The 17319-nt window shown below is 44.5% G+C and overlaps 1 protein-coding gene across 3 annotated transcripts; it reads right to left on the reverse strand.

Annotated features, from left to right (window-relative positions):
• Positions 1-1467: 1467 nt before the first annotated feature.
• Positions 1468-16675, reverse strand: LOC101162913. Of its 3 annotated transcripts, none has more exons than XM_011473328.3 (10): positions 16580-16675; positions 15744-16146; positions 8635-9147; positions 5272-8552; positions 4581-4851; positions 3843-4040; positions 3685-3768; positions 3422-3602; positions 3099-3303; positions 1468-3012 (listed from the first exon to the last, which is right to left on the reverse strand). In XM_011473328.3, the coding sequence occupies exons 2-10, from the start codon at positions 16114-16116 to the stop codon at positions 1816-1818; spliced, it is 6303 nt and encodes a 2100-aa protein (XP_011471630.1). In that variant the 5' UTR covers positions 16117-16146; positions 16580-16675; the 3' UTR covers positions 1468-1815. The 3 variants fall into 3 exon arrangements, with proteins under 3 accessions (XP_011471630.1, XP_020557509.1, XP_023819860.1); XM_020701850.2 differs by having other exon boundaries at positions 15744-16131; positions 16580-16644; XM_023964092.1 differs by lacking the exon at positions 3685-3768.
• Positions 16676-17319: the final 644 nt, after the last annotated feature.

Consider the following 17319-nt stretch of genomic DNA (forward strand, 5'->3'; position numbering starts at 1 on the left):
AAAAGCATATCCAACATCAGAAAAACTGTTCCAGATTTTAGATGCACAAAACTTAAACAAATGATTTAGCCCTGGTTCTGAGCACCAGCAGATCTGTCCTTCTAAGAGTATTTAGTGAGACCCAAATATCAGAGATGCATTGTACTTTAGTGTTAAGCCGTGGAGGGACCTAAACACAAGTCGAGTTGTTTTAAAGTTTATTCTATGTGCAACAGAAAGCAAAGACTGAGGACAGGACTGATGTGGTCGGACGTCCTGGTTTTACTCATGTTGTAGAGGTTGATCCATCCATTCTTCCCTCTTCTAAACCCGTCTAATCTGAATTTAATGTTGAAGGTTTTCTTTAAGAATATTAAGTATATTATTCGTCTTAAAAAATCCATATAGTATTCTGAAGCTTTGATGCAATTTCAATACGGTCTGCCTCACTTCCAGGGACTGCATGATTCTGAACCAACAGCAAAACAGCTCACCAAGGTGGAAAGATTTCATGTAATCCATGGACACCAGTGAAGATCACAAACCATTGAAGAAAAAAGGTTCAGAGCACTGTCTAGTGGGTCTAGATGACCCAACTCCCAATGGTAAAGTGCCTAGGATAGCACAAGGGTTACATTCATGGAGGTTTCATTCTTTCCATTCGAGATGATTTTCCGCTGCTCCTCCCGTTCTCTACCCAGAATGGGGGTTTGTGGTCTGGCCCTAAACCGCCATCAGGGTCTGCGCTTCATTCATCTAATGCCGGAGCTTATCCCAAACACACAAGACATCAAGGCCCAGGGCCTAACCGCCAACAATACATGGATTTATTTGTTTCTGTAAATCTTTCTGCAACACTAATACATCATGGCTCCTGTTTCTAAGATCTCTCCTTACTGAAATTCAGTTTTAGGACATTTGATACCATTCTAACTTTTTCCTTTTAACATTCTGAAATGTAAAACAAGTTATTTCATGATCACACAGCGTTTCAAACTGCACATAAATAGAAATAGGAATTGAATTTTAAGTATCCCACTGTGTTGAAACTGTCAAAACAATTTCCCTCATTTGGTTTAGATTTTTGTCAGAATTGATCACAGAACCACAAAGCAGTAAAATTCATGAAGAACACTGAGGCAGAACAGGTCAACACAAAACTGTGCTGTAATGTGTGAAAAAAAGATGTCATCAGAAAACCGACGCATGTCTGCAAAAGAGCTGCTGTTTAACACAGGCCTTAATGTTTAACTGGCTGACTTTTGCCTTAATAGTTTGGAAACGTGCCCTGAATTCTATGAACATTTCTGTTACACGTAGATGATGCTTTTGTTTCCAAAAGCATCAAATCAGCTGCTAAGGCAGATTTTATAATTTAGCAGGTAAGAGCTGATGTGAAGCATTTTACTTAATGCCATGTCCTGTGTTACTTCAAAACAATACAATGCATCAGTCACAATGTAGAAAAGTGTAGCTGGGATGTAAGAATACAGATCATTTATGCTTTTATTTGTCTTTTATTGTCAGAATAAATAACAGTGAAACGGATGGGATCCAAAAAGCAGCTCACAGTCGAATGTAAACTAAAATCAATTCTCTTCACAGTTCATCTCCATAGTCTCTGTAGTCACCCTTTTTTCATTCATCTTTTATAAAAAACACTGTTTCTTAAAGGGCTTGTTATGTCGCATCACAAAGGTCAACGATAAGGTCACGGTTATGACTCTACAGATTAAAAGGGCATCAATAAAAAGATGTGCAGAATCAGGGTGTATGTAGAGCATTACATTCTAAAAACACAATGTGAAATAAACTACAAGTACACAGTAGTAAAGACTATTTTCTGCCTATATTGTCCTGGTTATGAAAATTCAAAAAGCAGTTGTGATTTCGTGAGATGCAGAGAAAGACGCAACACTTCAGACACAAAACTCGCGACGTCCTCTGACAGTCCCCGAAACGACACCTGCCCCCTTCCCCCTCTGCCAGCTGCTCCGGCCAGTGGCCTGCGCCGTCGTAGCGGGTGGCGGCGTCGGGCAGGGGGCTGTCCTCCACCAGCATGGGACTGGGCGTTTGGCTTGTCCCGTGGGTTTCCTCTGATGGAGGCTGAGGAGGAATGGAGTCCTGTGTGTCTGAGCTGCCGGAGAGGGTCAGCGCCTTGGAAACATCCAGCCTGAAAGCCATGAAAGTCAAAGCTCCAGCAGCTGCCCCGTGATCTTCTCGGTACAAAAGCCAGGAGTTCACCAAAGCCAAATCGATGAGGTACCAGAGCACCGCTTGGGGCCAGCTGTGTGGAGGCGTGGCCGTGAGAGGTGTGGAGTACAGGTTTAGCAAATCTCTGTTGAGGCGAGCCGACATCTGGGCCTTCTGGAAGCTGCTGGTGAGGGAAGCCATGCTCCTCCGACCGTTCCCCGCTGTAGAAAGTATGAAGCCGCTGTGGGATCTGCGGAGCATCAGCTTCCCGTCGGAGCTCACAAACTCATCTCCGATTTGTCCTCGAGCTCCTCCCACCTTACCGGCCGCGTGAACCCCAGCATCTAAAAGGCGTTCCATCATGGCAGGGGTGGAAAGCTCCTGTTTGCAAAGAAACACCATGCTACTTTTAGGCGCCATCTTTTCTACGACACCTTCTTTATCTGGGGGATCCACATTGAGATCCACATGCAAGAGTAAACCACCAAGTCCAATCAGTGCAGTGCAGAGCAGAGACGGCCCACTTTCGCGAGTCTTGCAGGTCAGAGGAAGTGGATACTGGTCAACGGCATAGTTGTCCTCCTTTCTCAACGACTGGCACTCAGCATTGAAGCGGCCCAGGATTGGCTGGACCTTCCACAGAGGATCCATCTGTGTTGGTGAACAGTTCAAGTCCCTCCCCTCGTCATCTCTGGACTGTCCATCACCAGGTGGCTGCTCTTCAGCAGGAGAAGGTAGCTGTAACGTACGGGACAGCTCCACAAAGCGAGTCAGGGGCATGGCGTCAGCAATCAGGGGCACCTTCGTCAAGTCCTCCCAGTAAAGCCTTGGACTGGGAAACTGAAAGCAAACAACACATGTAGGTAGAAGATGATCCAACAATAGGAACAAAGACTTCTGGGAAATAAACAAGCAAAGGTGCAGACCTTCAAAGTTCCCATGGCGATGTGGATACCAACAAACCGTGCAACGTCTACAGACGTGACAGGATCTGACATTTTGCAGAGTTTGTTTGTGCAAGTTGAAGTTTCTGCCCAAGTATCCCAACCAAAATATTTGGAAAAGTAATCAATGGGCTCTCTGGTCCTGGTTCCATTCATCTGGGGTTGCAGATGACTCGATGTTGAAAAACTAGAAGATGAAAAACAGAAACTGTTGGTGAAAGTTTAGGTCTCACTTTGTTGGATCACTTCTGGAGGACAACCGAGTCCATTTTTGTTTCCACTTTCAAATCCAAGTGTCCTTGTACCTCGCGGATGTGTGATTGGGCTCATGCGAGCTGCTGGACTGCTTCCTGTTGAAGTAAGCCATCACTTCTGCTTCTGTGTCACGCTGAGGATCAGGCAGTTCGAAGCCGCTCACGTCGTCATCACAACTCTTGAGTAGAAAGTCCCGCACATCTGACGGCTGCCACTCCGAGTCAGAGAAAGCTAAGAGAGAGCCAATGACATTCTTGTTACCAGATCATTAAAAAGGGTTCTGTTTGTTTTTCACGCTGAAAAATGAAAGAACCTTGACTGTCAGTGAAGTCTGAAGTCTCTGGTTCTGACAGCAGGCTTCCATTCTGGTAGCCTGCAGCAGAGAGTCTTCCTCCATCTGATTTAACAGCAGAAGAACAAAGTCATCCTCTTCATCAAAGGTAAACGTGTGGAAGTGAAAGAGCTACTCACATGCATCACACTCTGCAGGTTGATGCTCAGCTGGGGCTCCATCACCGAAGCCTTCCAGGCTGAAGGTGTCAGCGTTGGTCTGAGCAGATGCCAGCAGAAGTTCCCGCTCCTCCTCCTTCACTGGATAGAAGATGCACTGCTTGGTGTTGAACTCTGGACTCCTGCGTGCCTCATTGGGGCTCTGCCCATTCTCAATTACTGCACAGACAAAAACATGGAGATAGAATCTGCCATTTAACCCTCCTGTTAGGTTCATATATGAGGAACAGAGATGATGTTCCTGGGTCAATTTGACCCGGTCCATGTTTAAATTAATAAAATATGTCTGAAACCCAAAAATCCTAACAAGCAGTGTGAATATATCATGACTAACTCCATTACTAATCAATATTTAGTGAAATGGTGTTCCTTACCTCTAACAGGAAGTGGTTCAATTATTAGATAATTAATGTATCTACACGTTCAAACTTTTTAAAAATTTTACTACTGTATCAATTTTGAAAGACTAACATATACAATACAATAGTTTTACATAACATTGAAACATAATCTTGAAATAGTTTTACATAAATTCACTGTGAACCAGAGAAAAACAAAATCACAATCCAACAGACCAGCAATCACAATATGAAGTTGTGTGTGTGTCTGTACATCTACATGATGTCCAGATACTTATTCCTTGTTTGACTGTATTCAAAGGACGTCCTAAAAGCTGGGTGTGTGCTGATGAGCACTTACACGGCCCATCGGCCCCCCCGCTGCTGATTGGCTCCACTGCCCACTGCATCCGTCTGCTGCCTTGGGCGTCCAGAGCAGCGTTCAGCAGGGGGCCGCTCTCCTCTTTCACTAGAACGGTCCGTATGGCTCGATTATGCTGTGGATGGAGACCGGCCCTCTGCCTGCTTTGACAGGCAGGGGGCTGCAGTGTGGGGTCCGGCGGGGTCTCTTCAACTTTGATCTCCTGGCTCCCAACAAACTGTACTTCTTTCTCAGAAACACCATCAAAACCCTGTGACAAGAAAAAACGGTGAGGTATGTCTAAATAATGATGGGCTGCAGCAATCCTGACTGCAAGGACCACATTCTTTTGACAATTCTTCTTTCTGCAGCTTTGAGTAAAAACATTTGCACACACCTAGTACTGTAGGTGAAAATGGATTTTTTACATAGCGAACGAGCCAAAATGTCTTCTGGGGCTCAAAGCTATTTCTAAATCTACAAACAACACCTAGACACGAGTCAGGGTGTGAAGAAACTGGATTTTCTAGAAAGGACTCTATTAATAAAAGGATTTGGATTTCAAATGTGAAGATATTGAACACAGATGTGTAGGTACTTCCCACAGTGGCAAGTATTGTTGGCTTAAGCTGAGCTAAATGATATATCCTACGAATGTGGGAGTGGTTTGTCAGTGGACGCTCCTTCTCACCTCTCGTTGGTCTGCAGCCCTGCAGGAGGCCTCTTTGTCAGAAGATCTTTGTCTGGAGGTCAGGAACCTCTCCAGCACGATGCCTGGAGACTGGTCTGCTTCCCTGTCCGTCTCCCCGTCTCCATGCAGCCTGTGTTCGTTCATCACTTCCTGAACACTAGTGGTTACAGACTCCAGCTCCAGCACTACACGCTCTTCAGAGGATTTGTCAAACGCTGAAGGACCAGAAGGGATGAACGCAACAGAAGCAGGGCCTTTCATGGTCCTGAATCCAGGGCTGGTCTTCGTGTCAGACTCCTGGTCCGAGAAGACGGAGTGTATCTCATAAACCACCTGACATTCATCCTGCTCACTTTCAGTTTCCGTCTGAGACTCTCCAACAGATCCCGTCTTTCTTATGGCATCTCCTCTTCTGGGCTCTGAGCCTCTTCTCCTACGTCTACTCATCACAACGCTCTTCTGGTCCTCTCCTCTCCTCTGCACCAACATCTCTTCCTCTTCTTCTTTCACCTGATTGGTTGAGCAAAACACAGTCTTTGAAGTTACCTCATTTTCACTCCTTCCATCACAAATCTGCTCGGGGTGTTTATCACTTTCAGAATCACTGGTGTTTAAATCTTTTTGGGTAGAAGTGTCTTCATCCAGAGAACTTCTGTCTCTCTCATTCTGTTCCCCAACAGTAACCAAGTCAACCTCTAGAAGTAGATCTTCCTTGAAGTCTTCCTCGGTGGTTCCCTGGGCTTCACATTCAGAGTTGGGGCTCTTTGAGGCACATTCTGGTGGAAACAGCGGCCTCCTCTCAGAGGACTTCGCCTGAGCGGACTCTAGGAAATCTGTGCGATCCTTGCCAGCAGTCATGTCACGGGGCCGAGAGCAAACATCTAAAGGGGAGGCTTTGTTCTCGTCTCTTCTACTTGCCCCCTGGAAGGCATTTATGTCAACATTTGGAGGAGAAACCGGCAGAGATGGGGATGGAATCAGAGCTGGGAAAGAGACATTCTGCTCCCTGTCCTCCACAGTCATCTCTCCCATCTCTGGCTCAGTGTCCCACCCTGTTGCTGCATTCTTTCCCGCGGCTCCGCCGTCATACACCTTCGGGGACGGGTAAAACTCCAACCTGGAGACGCCCTCAAATATGTTTCCGTTGGTGTAGGTGAGACTTGGACTCTCTACGGTGTGTGCGGTCGTTTTGTGCTTCTGAAGCGATGAGACGTCACTGAACTTTTCCCCACAGTCTTTGCACTCCAAGGCTCGCTTAGAGGTTATGACTCCTTCAGTTTCCACTTTCGACGAGGCTTTGCGTTTTCTGGTGGCCTTTGGCTTGTTGGGCGGAGCATCGGGTGGAGGTTGAGAAGACTTCAAGGAAGACATGAGGGACAGAGCTTTCTTTGCCCGTCCTCCCTTTTTCTTGGAGACGGAGGCGTCCTGAGGCTGACTCGACGCCCTGGAAGGGTCCAGCTTGTAAACTTTGAGCTGGGGCTGCTTATGGCCTTTTAATAAAAGCAGAGAGTCTTGTACTGCGTTTAAATTCGGTTCTTCTGGCTTTTTGACTTTTTTGGTTGGTGTTTTTTTCCTAGCTCTTTCAGTTTTTGCACTTTTGGGTGAAACTTCTTGTCTAACCTTTGGTTGCTTTTTCTTTTTGAACACAGGTGAAGCTGCGGCCTTCTGCCCACTCGTTTGTGCATCTTCGTTCCCTACTTTTTTTTTTTTTAGTTTGTTTTTACCCACATCTTCTTTGATTTGTTTCTCCTGTGCAACTGGGGTTGGAGGGGACTTTGTGACAACTCCTGATGCTCCGCCCCCCCCTGCAGCATCCTTTTTTCCCTTTGCTCCTTTCTTTGGTGACAAGGACATCTTTTTCTCAGGTGTTCTCTTAGCCGGAGCTTTACCTTTAGTCAGATCTTCTGGTCTTGGCTGCTGCGGTTCCTGCTTTTTTTTCTTATTTTTCTTGTCTTTGCTCTGAGGACTGAATTTCACAACAAGATGAGACTTTTTTGTTCTTTGCCGCTTGGCTGGTTTGGCGTCGATCAGAAAGTCGTCTTTGTAAATGGACCCGGCCAGATCTTGAATGTATCCTGGAAAGAAAAACGTCCTGGCCGGCTTTCTTTTGCGCACTTTCACCAGCTCCTGAGCAGACATGACATTCAGGGCCAGTTCTGAGGTCTGAGGAACATGTTTTGACTGCATGTCAGACGGGACTGCCGCTTTAGAAGACGACTCCACTTCTGAATGGTTCTTCTTACCTTCCATTCCAGATTTCTCAGACAAATGCTCTCCATTGTGTTCCTGTGTCTTTAATTCGCCCTCACTCAACTGGTCTTGACCCGTCATCTTCGTACATGCATCATCGCCTTCATTGGGGCCAACTTGTGAGGGTTTATCTGGTGAATCCAAAGGGTTGGAGGGAAGTTCTTTGTGCTCTGGGTCTAAGGAAGGAGATGTTCCATCCAGCTGGGCTGTGGAGACAAGTGGCGGTTCTGTCAGGCTGGCGTCTTGCCCATTGAGGGCAGACTTTTTGGCAGTTTGATCTGCAGCCTCCTGGTCCGTGTTCAGCACCAGAGAGGAGGACGGAGCCATATTCTGTGGTTCAGTCTGGGAGTGCTCCAGTTCTGCAGTTGGTGTCAAAGCTGGGGTGAGTTCTAATATGAATGTTTGTTCAAGGTCATTCTCCTCGTTCTGGCAGGTCATATTATCCAAGAGAATTTCACTGGTCAGGGGCCTCTGAACCACCTCTCCCACAGTCTGTGCAGTTTCGCCTGCTGCTACACAGGATGCCAGCTCTGACAGGGGGGGGGTTTCTCCATCAGGAGTGATGGGTTCCAGAATGATGGTTTGGTCCATGAACCCACACGGATAATTGGAAGTGTCCAGTCCAGTCGTCTTGGATTCGGGCGGCTTCAGTCCTCCAAAATCGATCTGCGGTGGACTTAGATCGGGATCCAGAGGCCCTGCTGGCTGCGAATCCGCCTGCAATTCCAGTGGTGGAGCGTAACCCGGCACCTGACCCAACAGAACCACTTGGTTCACTTTCTTCACAGTGCCCAGCGACTCTATAAGTTTGCGTATTTGCGCTGTGTCGATGTTGGCATCAACTTTTTGCAGAGGTCCAGCGGCCTCTAGCTGCAACCGCGTGGGCTGTGAGATCGAAATGGGGGTGATAACAGGTTTGCTTTGCCCTGATGGGAGGACGTTGTGCTTGATTTTCATGTGCCGCTGGCGAGTCTTGGAGTTCTTGAAAGTGGCCTTGCACATGGAGCAGTGGAGTTTGACAGGAGGAGAACCTAAAATGCAGGAGAAGATTTTAAAACAACAACATTATTTTTCTGTTGCACGTGTCCGTTGTTCTGTTCAGTCTTTTCTTACCTTCATCTTTCTTTGCTCGTTTTTTGGCAGCGTCGTCTTTTTCTTCTCCTTCAGCTCCCTCTGGAGAGTGGGAGATCATGTGTTTGTGCAAAGCTTTCGGCATGGGGAACCTCTTCCCACACTCCTTGCAGACGTACGGCCTCTCTCCTGTGTGCGTACGCTGGTGATACTTCAGCAATGTCAGCGTTTTGCAGGGTTTGCCGCACTCCGTGCAGGTGTAGCCGAACAGGCCGAAATGAGCTTTTTTATGACTGGTGAGCTCGGAGGACCTCCTGAAGGCCTGATCGCACACGGGACACTTGAAGGGTTTCTTCTCAGTGTGGGCCTTCTGGTGGGCCATGAGGTCCGTGGAGTTGGTAAAATGGCGGTCACACACGTAACATGCAAAAAGGGCGTTTTTCAGGTTGCGCTTTTCATATTCTACTGGGTGTTTCAGCTTCACGTGGCGGTCTTTGCTCTTGTGGTCACTGAAGATGATGTGGCACTCGACGCAGTGCAGAGAGAGCTGAGAGGCTGCAAGACAACAGGAGGGGAAACGTGTGAGCAGGCAAAAAGGATCAGCAACGAGAACAGAGGAATTCAATATGAATATTATGCTACTTCTTTAAGTTTAAAATGTCTTCATGAAGTGTTTCTTTAGATGATCACAAAACGTTTCTTTCAGCTGTGAAAACGACTGATAAAAAGCCAGTTTGTCATCAAAATGATAAAATCTAAATCTTCATTGGGACCTTTCATTGAAATATGTCTTGAAAGAACTTTTCAAAGTAAGAAAGTCATCATCTGAGTTACTCAGAAATTTCATTCACAGACAGAAAGTCACAAGAAGATTTTCTACACAAACTTCAAAATGCCTCACAAAACGGGCAGCGTTCTCTCACAGGAGAGAGAGAGAGATTCACTTTCCCCAAAATTTGGTTCAGACCTTGGTTTGTTTTAGTCACGTTTTTTATTTGGGTTTACTCAAATCTACTTTACTCTAAAACCTGCCAATAAGCCACTAATGATGCAGAAAAAGCTTTGATTTGGCTTATTATAAACCTGGTGTTATGATATAAAACTATAATACGAAATTCCTCTTAAATTCAGCACAATCACATGTTTGACACTTTCAACACAAACATATTGGCATTCAGTATGGATTCAACTTTTCCACCATTCAGCTTTAAACTGAGAGCTGCTACATTTGACTCATTCAGTGATGATGGTTCCAGCTGGACATTATCACAGGTCGTCACATGAGAACATCATGCTAGGGGAAAATGATCACAGGAACGGTGAGCAAAGATCCCAGAACCACATGGGGGACATAGTGAATGACCTGCAGAGAGCTGGGACCAAAGTAACAAAAGCTACCATCAGTAACACACTACACCAGGGACTCAAACCCTGCAGGGCCAGACGTGTCCCTCTGCTAAAGCCAGTACATGTGCAGACCCGTCTAAAGTAGAAAAACCTTTGGAGGGAGTTGGAAGTCTGTGTTTCTCAGCAACAGCCCCAAAGCATGACTGCTCTAGAGGAGATCTGCATGGAGGAATGGGCCACATTCTTCAAGACCACAGTATCCTTAAGATCTGACCTCAACGGTTCTGCTATCGGTACCGGAGAAGTCGCTTTTTTTTTGTGCCCATAAGATCTAAACTAGAGCTGTGACGGTGTGGGATTTTTGATCACCGCGCTGATGAAGCAGCATGAGTTGCGGTCAATACCCCCCACCCCCCGCCGGCAAATGAATACCAGTACGAGTGATAATGACAACGCAGTATTCTTTATTAACAAATAACAATAACAACTATCTAACTAATGAACTAACTATATAGCTGTTGTAGAATGACTGTGTGTGTGTCAGCAGCTGCGCGTGTAGGAGGAATGAGCGCGTGCATAAGTGTTGGGGCTGCACGTTCATGTTTGGTGTCACGTGTGAAGGAGAACAGTAATAAAAGGTTTCCCCAGGTGTTGGAAGAGGATTGTGGTGCTGCTCCTTTGACTGCGATGGACTTTAGCCAAATGTCCATCCTCCACGTCTGTGGCAGTAAACCCACACCAGTTCAACAGATGAGTTTATCCCTTTCTTGGGAACAAACTTCCCACTCTCAAGGCCCGTTCACACCGGGACGAATTTCGCCGGCGATTTTCGCCGACGTTTAACGCCTCGTGACTAAACAAAGGGCACCAATGTGAGTGTGCACACCGACGCGAAAAACGCCACGCGTCAAAGCGTCACTTTTTAAAAAATGCCTCGGGTTCGTTTTTTTGGTTTGACGCACCGTGTCAAAAACTATACGACCAATGAGAATGGCGCTTTTGCACACGTGTCTGGAGCTTCTGAAGTTACAGTAAAACACAACTTGGGGGCGCTCAAACACAAAACTGCCTTGCTGAGCACACATACCAGCGAAGAAGATATACGCCAAGTAGCGTCTACACTGCCGCGAAGAAATAATGACGGACATTCTAAAATATCCCCGAACCAAGCACCAGTTGGAGCTACTGGTGCTTGAAATATTCATGTTTTCTTTGTATGATTCTGACAAGCGCGTAAATACTTGCTCTCTTCTTCTGAGTGAAAAGCGACTTTGAGAAGTGTAAAGTTGCGCAGCGCCACCTTGTGTACAGGAGTATTTCTGTTTTACATTAAGCGCCATCTAATGTCAGGGAAGGAAATTGCATGTTCACTCCACTCATCGTCAGCGAAAATCGCCTGGGTGTGAACACAAATAAACGTGGCGAAAAACGCTGGCGAATATTCGTCCCGGTGTGTACGGGCCTTCACCCGCTTGCTGTTTTGTGTGTGCTATGATGATGTTGTTTGTCTCTTGCCATACCACCGTGTGAAACTAACGCTACGGAAGCTCTGGGGAGCCAAAAATGCACAATTACACAAAAACTCGATTTAGTGATTTTTAAAATCGCCCATAACAAAAAATTGGAATGAATTCATTCAATGGATTTTTCTCCCAGGCCTATCCAACATCATTTACAAAAGATTAAATACTTTTTTGCCCCACTGTATAGATAATGTTTATCAATGAAAGTTTCAAAGAAATATGCTTTTTTAAAGCTTCTACCAAACATACTGCAGTATTCAAAGTGTAGATGGAAGCATAATCAAATCTAAAATTATTAGTGTAGCAATAATTACAGGTTTAATGTTATCATGTGTTCTAATGATAATCAATTATTATTACATATCGGTACCGTTACTGTTTACAGAAATCATGAATGAATGTTTTCTGAAGATCATCAATCATTTCTAGGCACTGGATTTTGTTAGAAGACTTTTTTCAAGAGAATCTATCTGATCAGAACTGGATTTAAAACACTGTAAAACTATCAATTGAATGAACTCAGTAGGGGTGGGATTATATAAGATAGCTTCTTCCCACTCCTTTTTAAGCAATAAATCAAACTCTACTTATACTTTAGTTAATGATCACTGTATTTAATTAAGCAAATGTGATTCAAGTGAGGTTTTTGTTTTGTTTTATTTTCTGTCTTTTTAATCTATGCATTTCATAATTTCTGTAATGAGTTGCATAAATATGGCCCGAGGGCTGGATAAGGCCCGAGTATCCGGCCCGCCAGGTGGTTTAGTCTGGCCCACACATGAAGAGTAAAAATCATAAGGATGTTTAAAAAAGAAAGCAAGTTTCTAGTCCATTCCTGTGGCAAGTTATGATTTTTTAAAGAAATAACCGAAATGCGCAATTCCACCACTAGGGGGAGCAAAGGAAAAGCTTAACAGGTGAAACAACATAACTCTGCATGTGCCAAAAACGAAACCTAACAGCTCTGTGTCTGGGTAGGCAGTAGTTTGGTTCCTTGTGAGCCACATCAATGCTATAAGGATGATCATTTGTGACAACCTAATGACCAAAATGTTGTCAAAAATAAAAAAAAGGTTGAAGTGAAGTCCTGAGCTTTCCAGGATAATGGTAAGCCAGGGCTCCAGACTAACTTTTTTCACTAGGAGCACAGTGGCCCCTAACTGAAAATTTTAGGGGCACAACCAGCAAATTTAGGGGCGCATACCTAAAATCAACATGCTAACCAAATCTACTAATTTCCACTGTATTACTAATAAATAATTTAATAATAGATGCAGAAATTAAAATGTGCTGTTTCAAATTCAGTGTCACATTTTATTCTGCACTTTTGAAGATGCAACAAGAAGGTAAACTGACAGCAGCATCGCTGTCATGACAGTACAAATAAAGAAAACTGATGGAAATTTATCTTTGTGACACCAAATAGGTGCAGCCAAGATGCACAACAAGCGTGTTTGAGATCACCCAGGTGAACTCAACGCTGCGCAGATCACCTAGTGTGTGACATAAAATACCAATTCATTAAAAAAGGCTACATCCATTACAAAACATTAAAATAATCATAAAATATATAATAACACAGATCATACTAAGGGGGAGAAGAATATTAAAACTAAATTGAATGTTAAGGACAACTCCAATTTCCTGTCCTCCTTCAGTCTTGCTGCAGATTCGCTTTCATCTCACAGCCCCCCCCCGCCTGGTCTCCCCAACGATCCAGGCGAGCCGCCGGTTCATCTCAAACACGTCTATCGTTGCATTTTCCCCACGTATTTTCAGTGAGTATAAAACTAATGTTTTTGCTCGAGCGTGTTTAAAGTTCAAGCCCCGTTAGCTGTCATGCATGTACATGTGGGACATTTATTCTCCTCAGCTGACCCGACTCCCGCGGGAGCGATGTGCTGCCGTAACGGCCGTGCATAAACCCTTTGATGCGCCGCCGTAACCGTAACCAAAACCTAAACCTTCCTCCGGGTCTGTGTGACCCAGAGAAAAGTTTAGCACGGACTGCATGTATGTAGAAAATTACCAGCGAATAGATACGTTCTAAAGGAAAGTAAGGAACTCCTTAATGTGGTCCGGGGAGGGAGGGGGCTGTCAGGTGTCCTGCTTTCAAGCCCTGTCATTGTCACGCCCCCAAGAGTCATATACCCCACTCTGATTGGTTGGTCAGCTCCGCGCACGACAATGAAAAAGTGTCATTCATTAAAACTGGCGGGCTGCAGTAACATTGAACTTTCATATTAAGGCGGGGACCGCAAAATATCATCTCAAACCCGAGTTTGAGACCCCTGCTGTACACTCTGGCACTGGTACACTAGCCGCAGGTCGGAAGAACGAATCAATAGTTCGCTTACCCATAGTTCAGACGCACATATCAGGTTGTGATATTTGTCTCCGTTTCCTTCCCACAGATGTTTACGCACACTCGATTATCTCTAGGCCCCTCCCCCTACACGCATTTTAGCCACTCACAGTGGCTTTCCCTATTCTTCTCACACGCAGTGGCCGCCTCACAGACGGGCATCACGCGAGAGTGTACGTGCTCGCGTTTCATGAGTATGTGCGCGAGTGTGTGTGTCTGCCTGCGTGCGTGTTCGCTCGCGTCTCATTGATTATTTCATTGATCATTGACGTGCCCCTTCCACGTTTAATGTCTAAAAAAATACGGAGGGTGGGGGAGGCAAATTTACTGGTCGCACATGTGCGACTGGATGTAAAATTCAGTCGCACACTCTCAAATTTTGGTCGCAAAATGCGACCAAATGGTCGCAGTCTGGAGCCCTGTAAGCGTTTTATTTGTTCACAGAGCTGAATGCAAACCTGCATGCTTGGTATGTCATCAACAGGTTCTCCAAGAATATAACATTTAGCACCACTATGAGACTCTCAACAAAGAAAAGTTTCACCATTTGCAGTTAAGAATTTTTTTTTAGCAACTATTAGCTGGACCGATAAATAACCATCTGGATTTACTGCAGCCGTGACGTCAGTGATGGAGCAGTGACAGATAGCTACCTTATTGCAAACAAGTTGGAGCAAACATCCAAATCCATTTTCTGATTTTCTGCAGAAGTCTTGTTCCCAAAAAGCAGTCGACCTTAAACCTGAGTCTGTCAAGAATTACGATCAGATCCAACATCTCTGAGGAAACATGGGCAGCCATTTGAAGGAATCCAGTCATTTATTGTATTTTCTGTCACTATTGATGAAAGCACCAACATCACAGATATGTACAGCTGTGCATATTTATTAGTGGTGTTGAAGAGACGTCACAGTGGAGTTTCTGGAGTTTCTGGACACAACAACTGATGACATAGTCAGCTCTCTAGTTACTGTGCTGGACGATGTTGAAGTGAACTGGTCACATGAAGTAATTTTGGTCACTGATGGCGCTTCCATCAAAGGTCAGGAAGAAGGCAGGTGTTGCCACAAAATTCAGGCAGCAACCAGGAAAAGATTCTAATAATAATGAATGATAATAATAATTGACATTTCATGTGTTTTTCACATTTGAATGACAGTAAATGTGTTTCTGCACAGGATTTCAATCCTGATATCTATGGACGGGTGAAGTTTCAGGAGAGAAAGGAGGTTAACTCCAAACTCCAAACAAATGTTTGCAAGTTTAATTTAGTGTAATTTTGTCATCGTTTGGACGTTTACATTTTAGGAAGATGTTTCATTTTTTTCTGTAGCCCCTCTTGAATTTATTATCAGGATCGCTTCAGTGTCAGATTTAAAATATTCAGTCTGTATAAAATTGAATAAACCAATATTTTTTAAAGTGAAATTAATTTTATCTAAGATCCATTGGCCTCTGTGAATGAATGTGTAATAAGAAATGATAAGGCTACCATGTTGGTTGAGGCATGTTTCCCAATTGGGTAAAAAAAACAATTATAAAGCTGTTATTTTGCCTTTATGTTACTGGTCCGGCCCACTTGAGATCAGACGGGTTGAATGTGGCCCCCGAACCAAAATGAGTTTGACACCCCTGCTTTATTGCTTTGAGTACAATGCTTGAAATAAATCAATAAAAAAAAAAATCAAAATAATTTCATGTTTTTGCAGAAATGTAAAGTTTCTGAAAGCCAAACATTTTCAGGTGGACTTTAAATGTCTTTTTCAGTTCAGGTTCTGGCAGTTTGAGTAGGACAACGCACATAGAGAACAAATCAATCCTTCCAATGAAAAGTTTTCAGAAGGTTTTCAGATTTATTCAGTTTAAAAACCTGGAATTGGTCAGTCAAACCCTAAGGAGTCATCAGAAATACTCACATGAGAGTGGCTCAACCAGCGATTTGGTCATATCCATCTTCAGAGGATCTATCATTGCTTTCTTGGAAGGGACGTATCTCCTGACGGTCTGCACGTTTGTCTTCGCTCCACTGCTGCTCTCAGTGCTTCTCTTGGCATCATCTTCAGCCTCTGCTGTTGGCATGGCCGCTACATTTGCAGGGCTCTGTGCTCCCCCTTGGGTGTGTTGACTCGTCTCTGGTGGTTGGGGGTCTGCAGGAGCCACTGCCGGGTGGTCCCCCGCCTGTCCCTCTGGTCCCTGCTGCTCCGGCTCAGCCACCATGTCCACGGGCTGCTCTGAGGCCGATGAGGAGGCAGGGATGGAGTCCGTCCGGGTCAAAGATGGACTCTGCATGCTTCTCTTGGGTTTCTGTCAAATCAAAGGCTCCACATCCAAACACAGTTCCATCAACACACAATACAGTTTCCTTCATACAACAGCAGGCAGCAACTGTTCGGCAGCTAAGAGCATCTTTGTTGTCCACGCAGGGACAGCTGGGACTGTGGAGCTTTCAACATTTGAATTACAATAGCTCGCCGTTTGCACGCACGCGGCAGCTGCCGGACTTTACCATTCCCGCAGGTCCAACTACAACGACAATTTACTCTAAAAAAAAGTCTATCGGTTTCTAAACACACGTTGTAACCGCAGATATAATGGTAGCTGTTAGCCTAATTCTCTCCCTGATGTCAAATCTGGGTGTAAATCTCTGCATTTTGGTCCTGCTGTGCCCGAAAGTCATCCGGTTTGCACGCGCCCTCGTTCACGGAGGCACGTGCGGCTCCGTCGCGAAAAGAAAGATGCGGAGCAGCCTTACCTGAGCTCACTAGTCCGCCCAAAACATCCCAGCGCCGCCGCTCACAAAGCAAACGAGACAAGCTGCGGACCTCGTGACGTCACACCCAACAGCCGCTGGGATTTGTAGTCATAGTATTAGAAGATAAAACGACAGAATTTGTCTTTTTAGGAGACAAACTTTTCAAAAACCTCTCTCAGAATTCGTCGTAAAAATGATTATTTAAAAAACGGTAAATAAACAACGTCAAAAAGGAAAGACAAGAAAATATTAAATAAATGTTCTGATTTTAAACCTTAATTAATTTGTTTGGTTCAGAATTAGTGATTTGCCTTTCAACAAACCACAGAAGTCATAAATCAGGTCTAAAATATTCAGAAATATCTGTAATAAATGCACAGAAGAAATAGGTCTTTCATCGTTGATATTTGTTCATTTATTTATAAAGAGAATTTGTATTTTCCCATCACAGGAAATCTTTATATTTTGCAAAAACTCACTTTCAATCAGGCTTTATTTAATGTGTAATTTTGAACTCAAACCCTCATAAAAAAAAGTTAAATGAAGCAAAACATCTTTGGAAGCTGCTTGACTCTTCCTAGGCAGCTGCCTCACAAATACCAATTAAAAATATTCAATTGAAATAAAAACATCTGCAGAAGGATGCTCATAAATAATAAAACATAAATATCTTCCTGAGAGTATTTTGTAGGGAGCCTTCCAGCTGCCAGTGGTTAAAAACAAAATCATCTTCTCCTGAG

Source organism: Oryzias latipes, chromosome 16 (genome assembly GCF_002234675.1).
Source record: "Oryzias latipes chromosome 16, ASM223467v1".
Lineage (NCBI taxonomy): Eukaryota > Metazoa > Chordata > Actinopteri > Beloniformes > Adrianichthyidae > Oryzias > Oryzias latipes.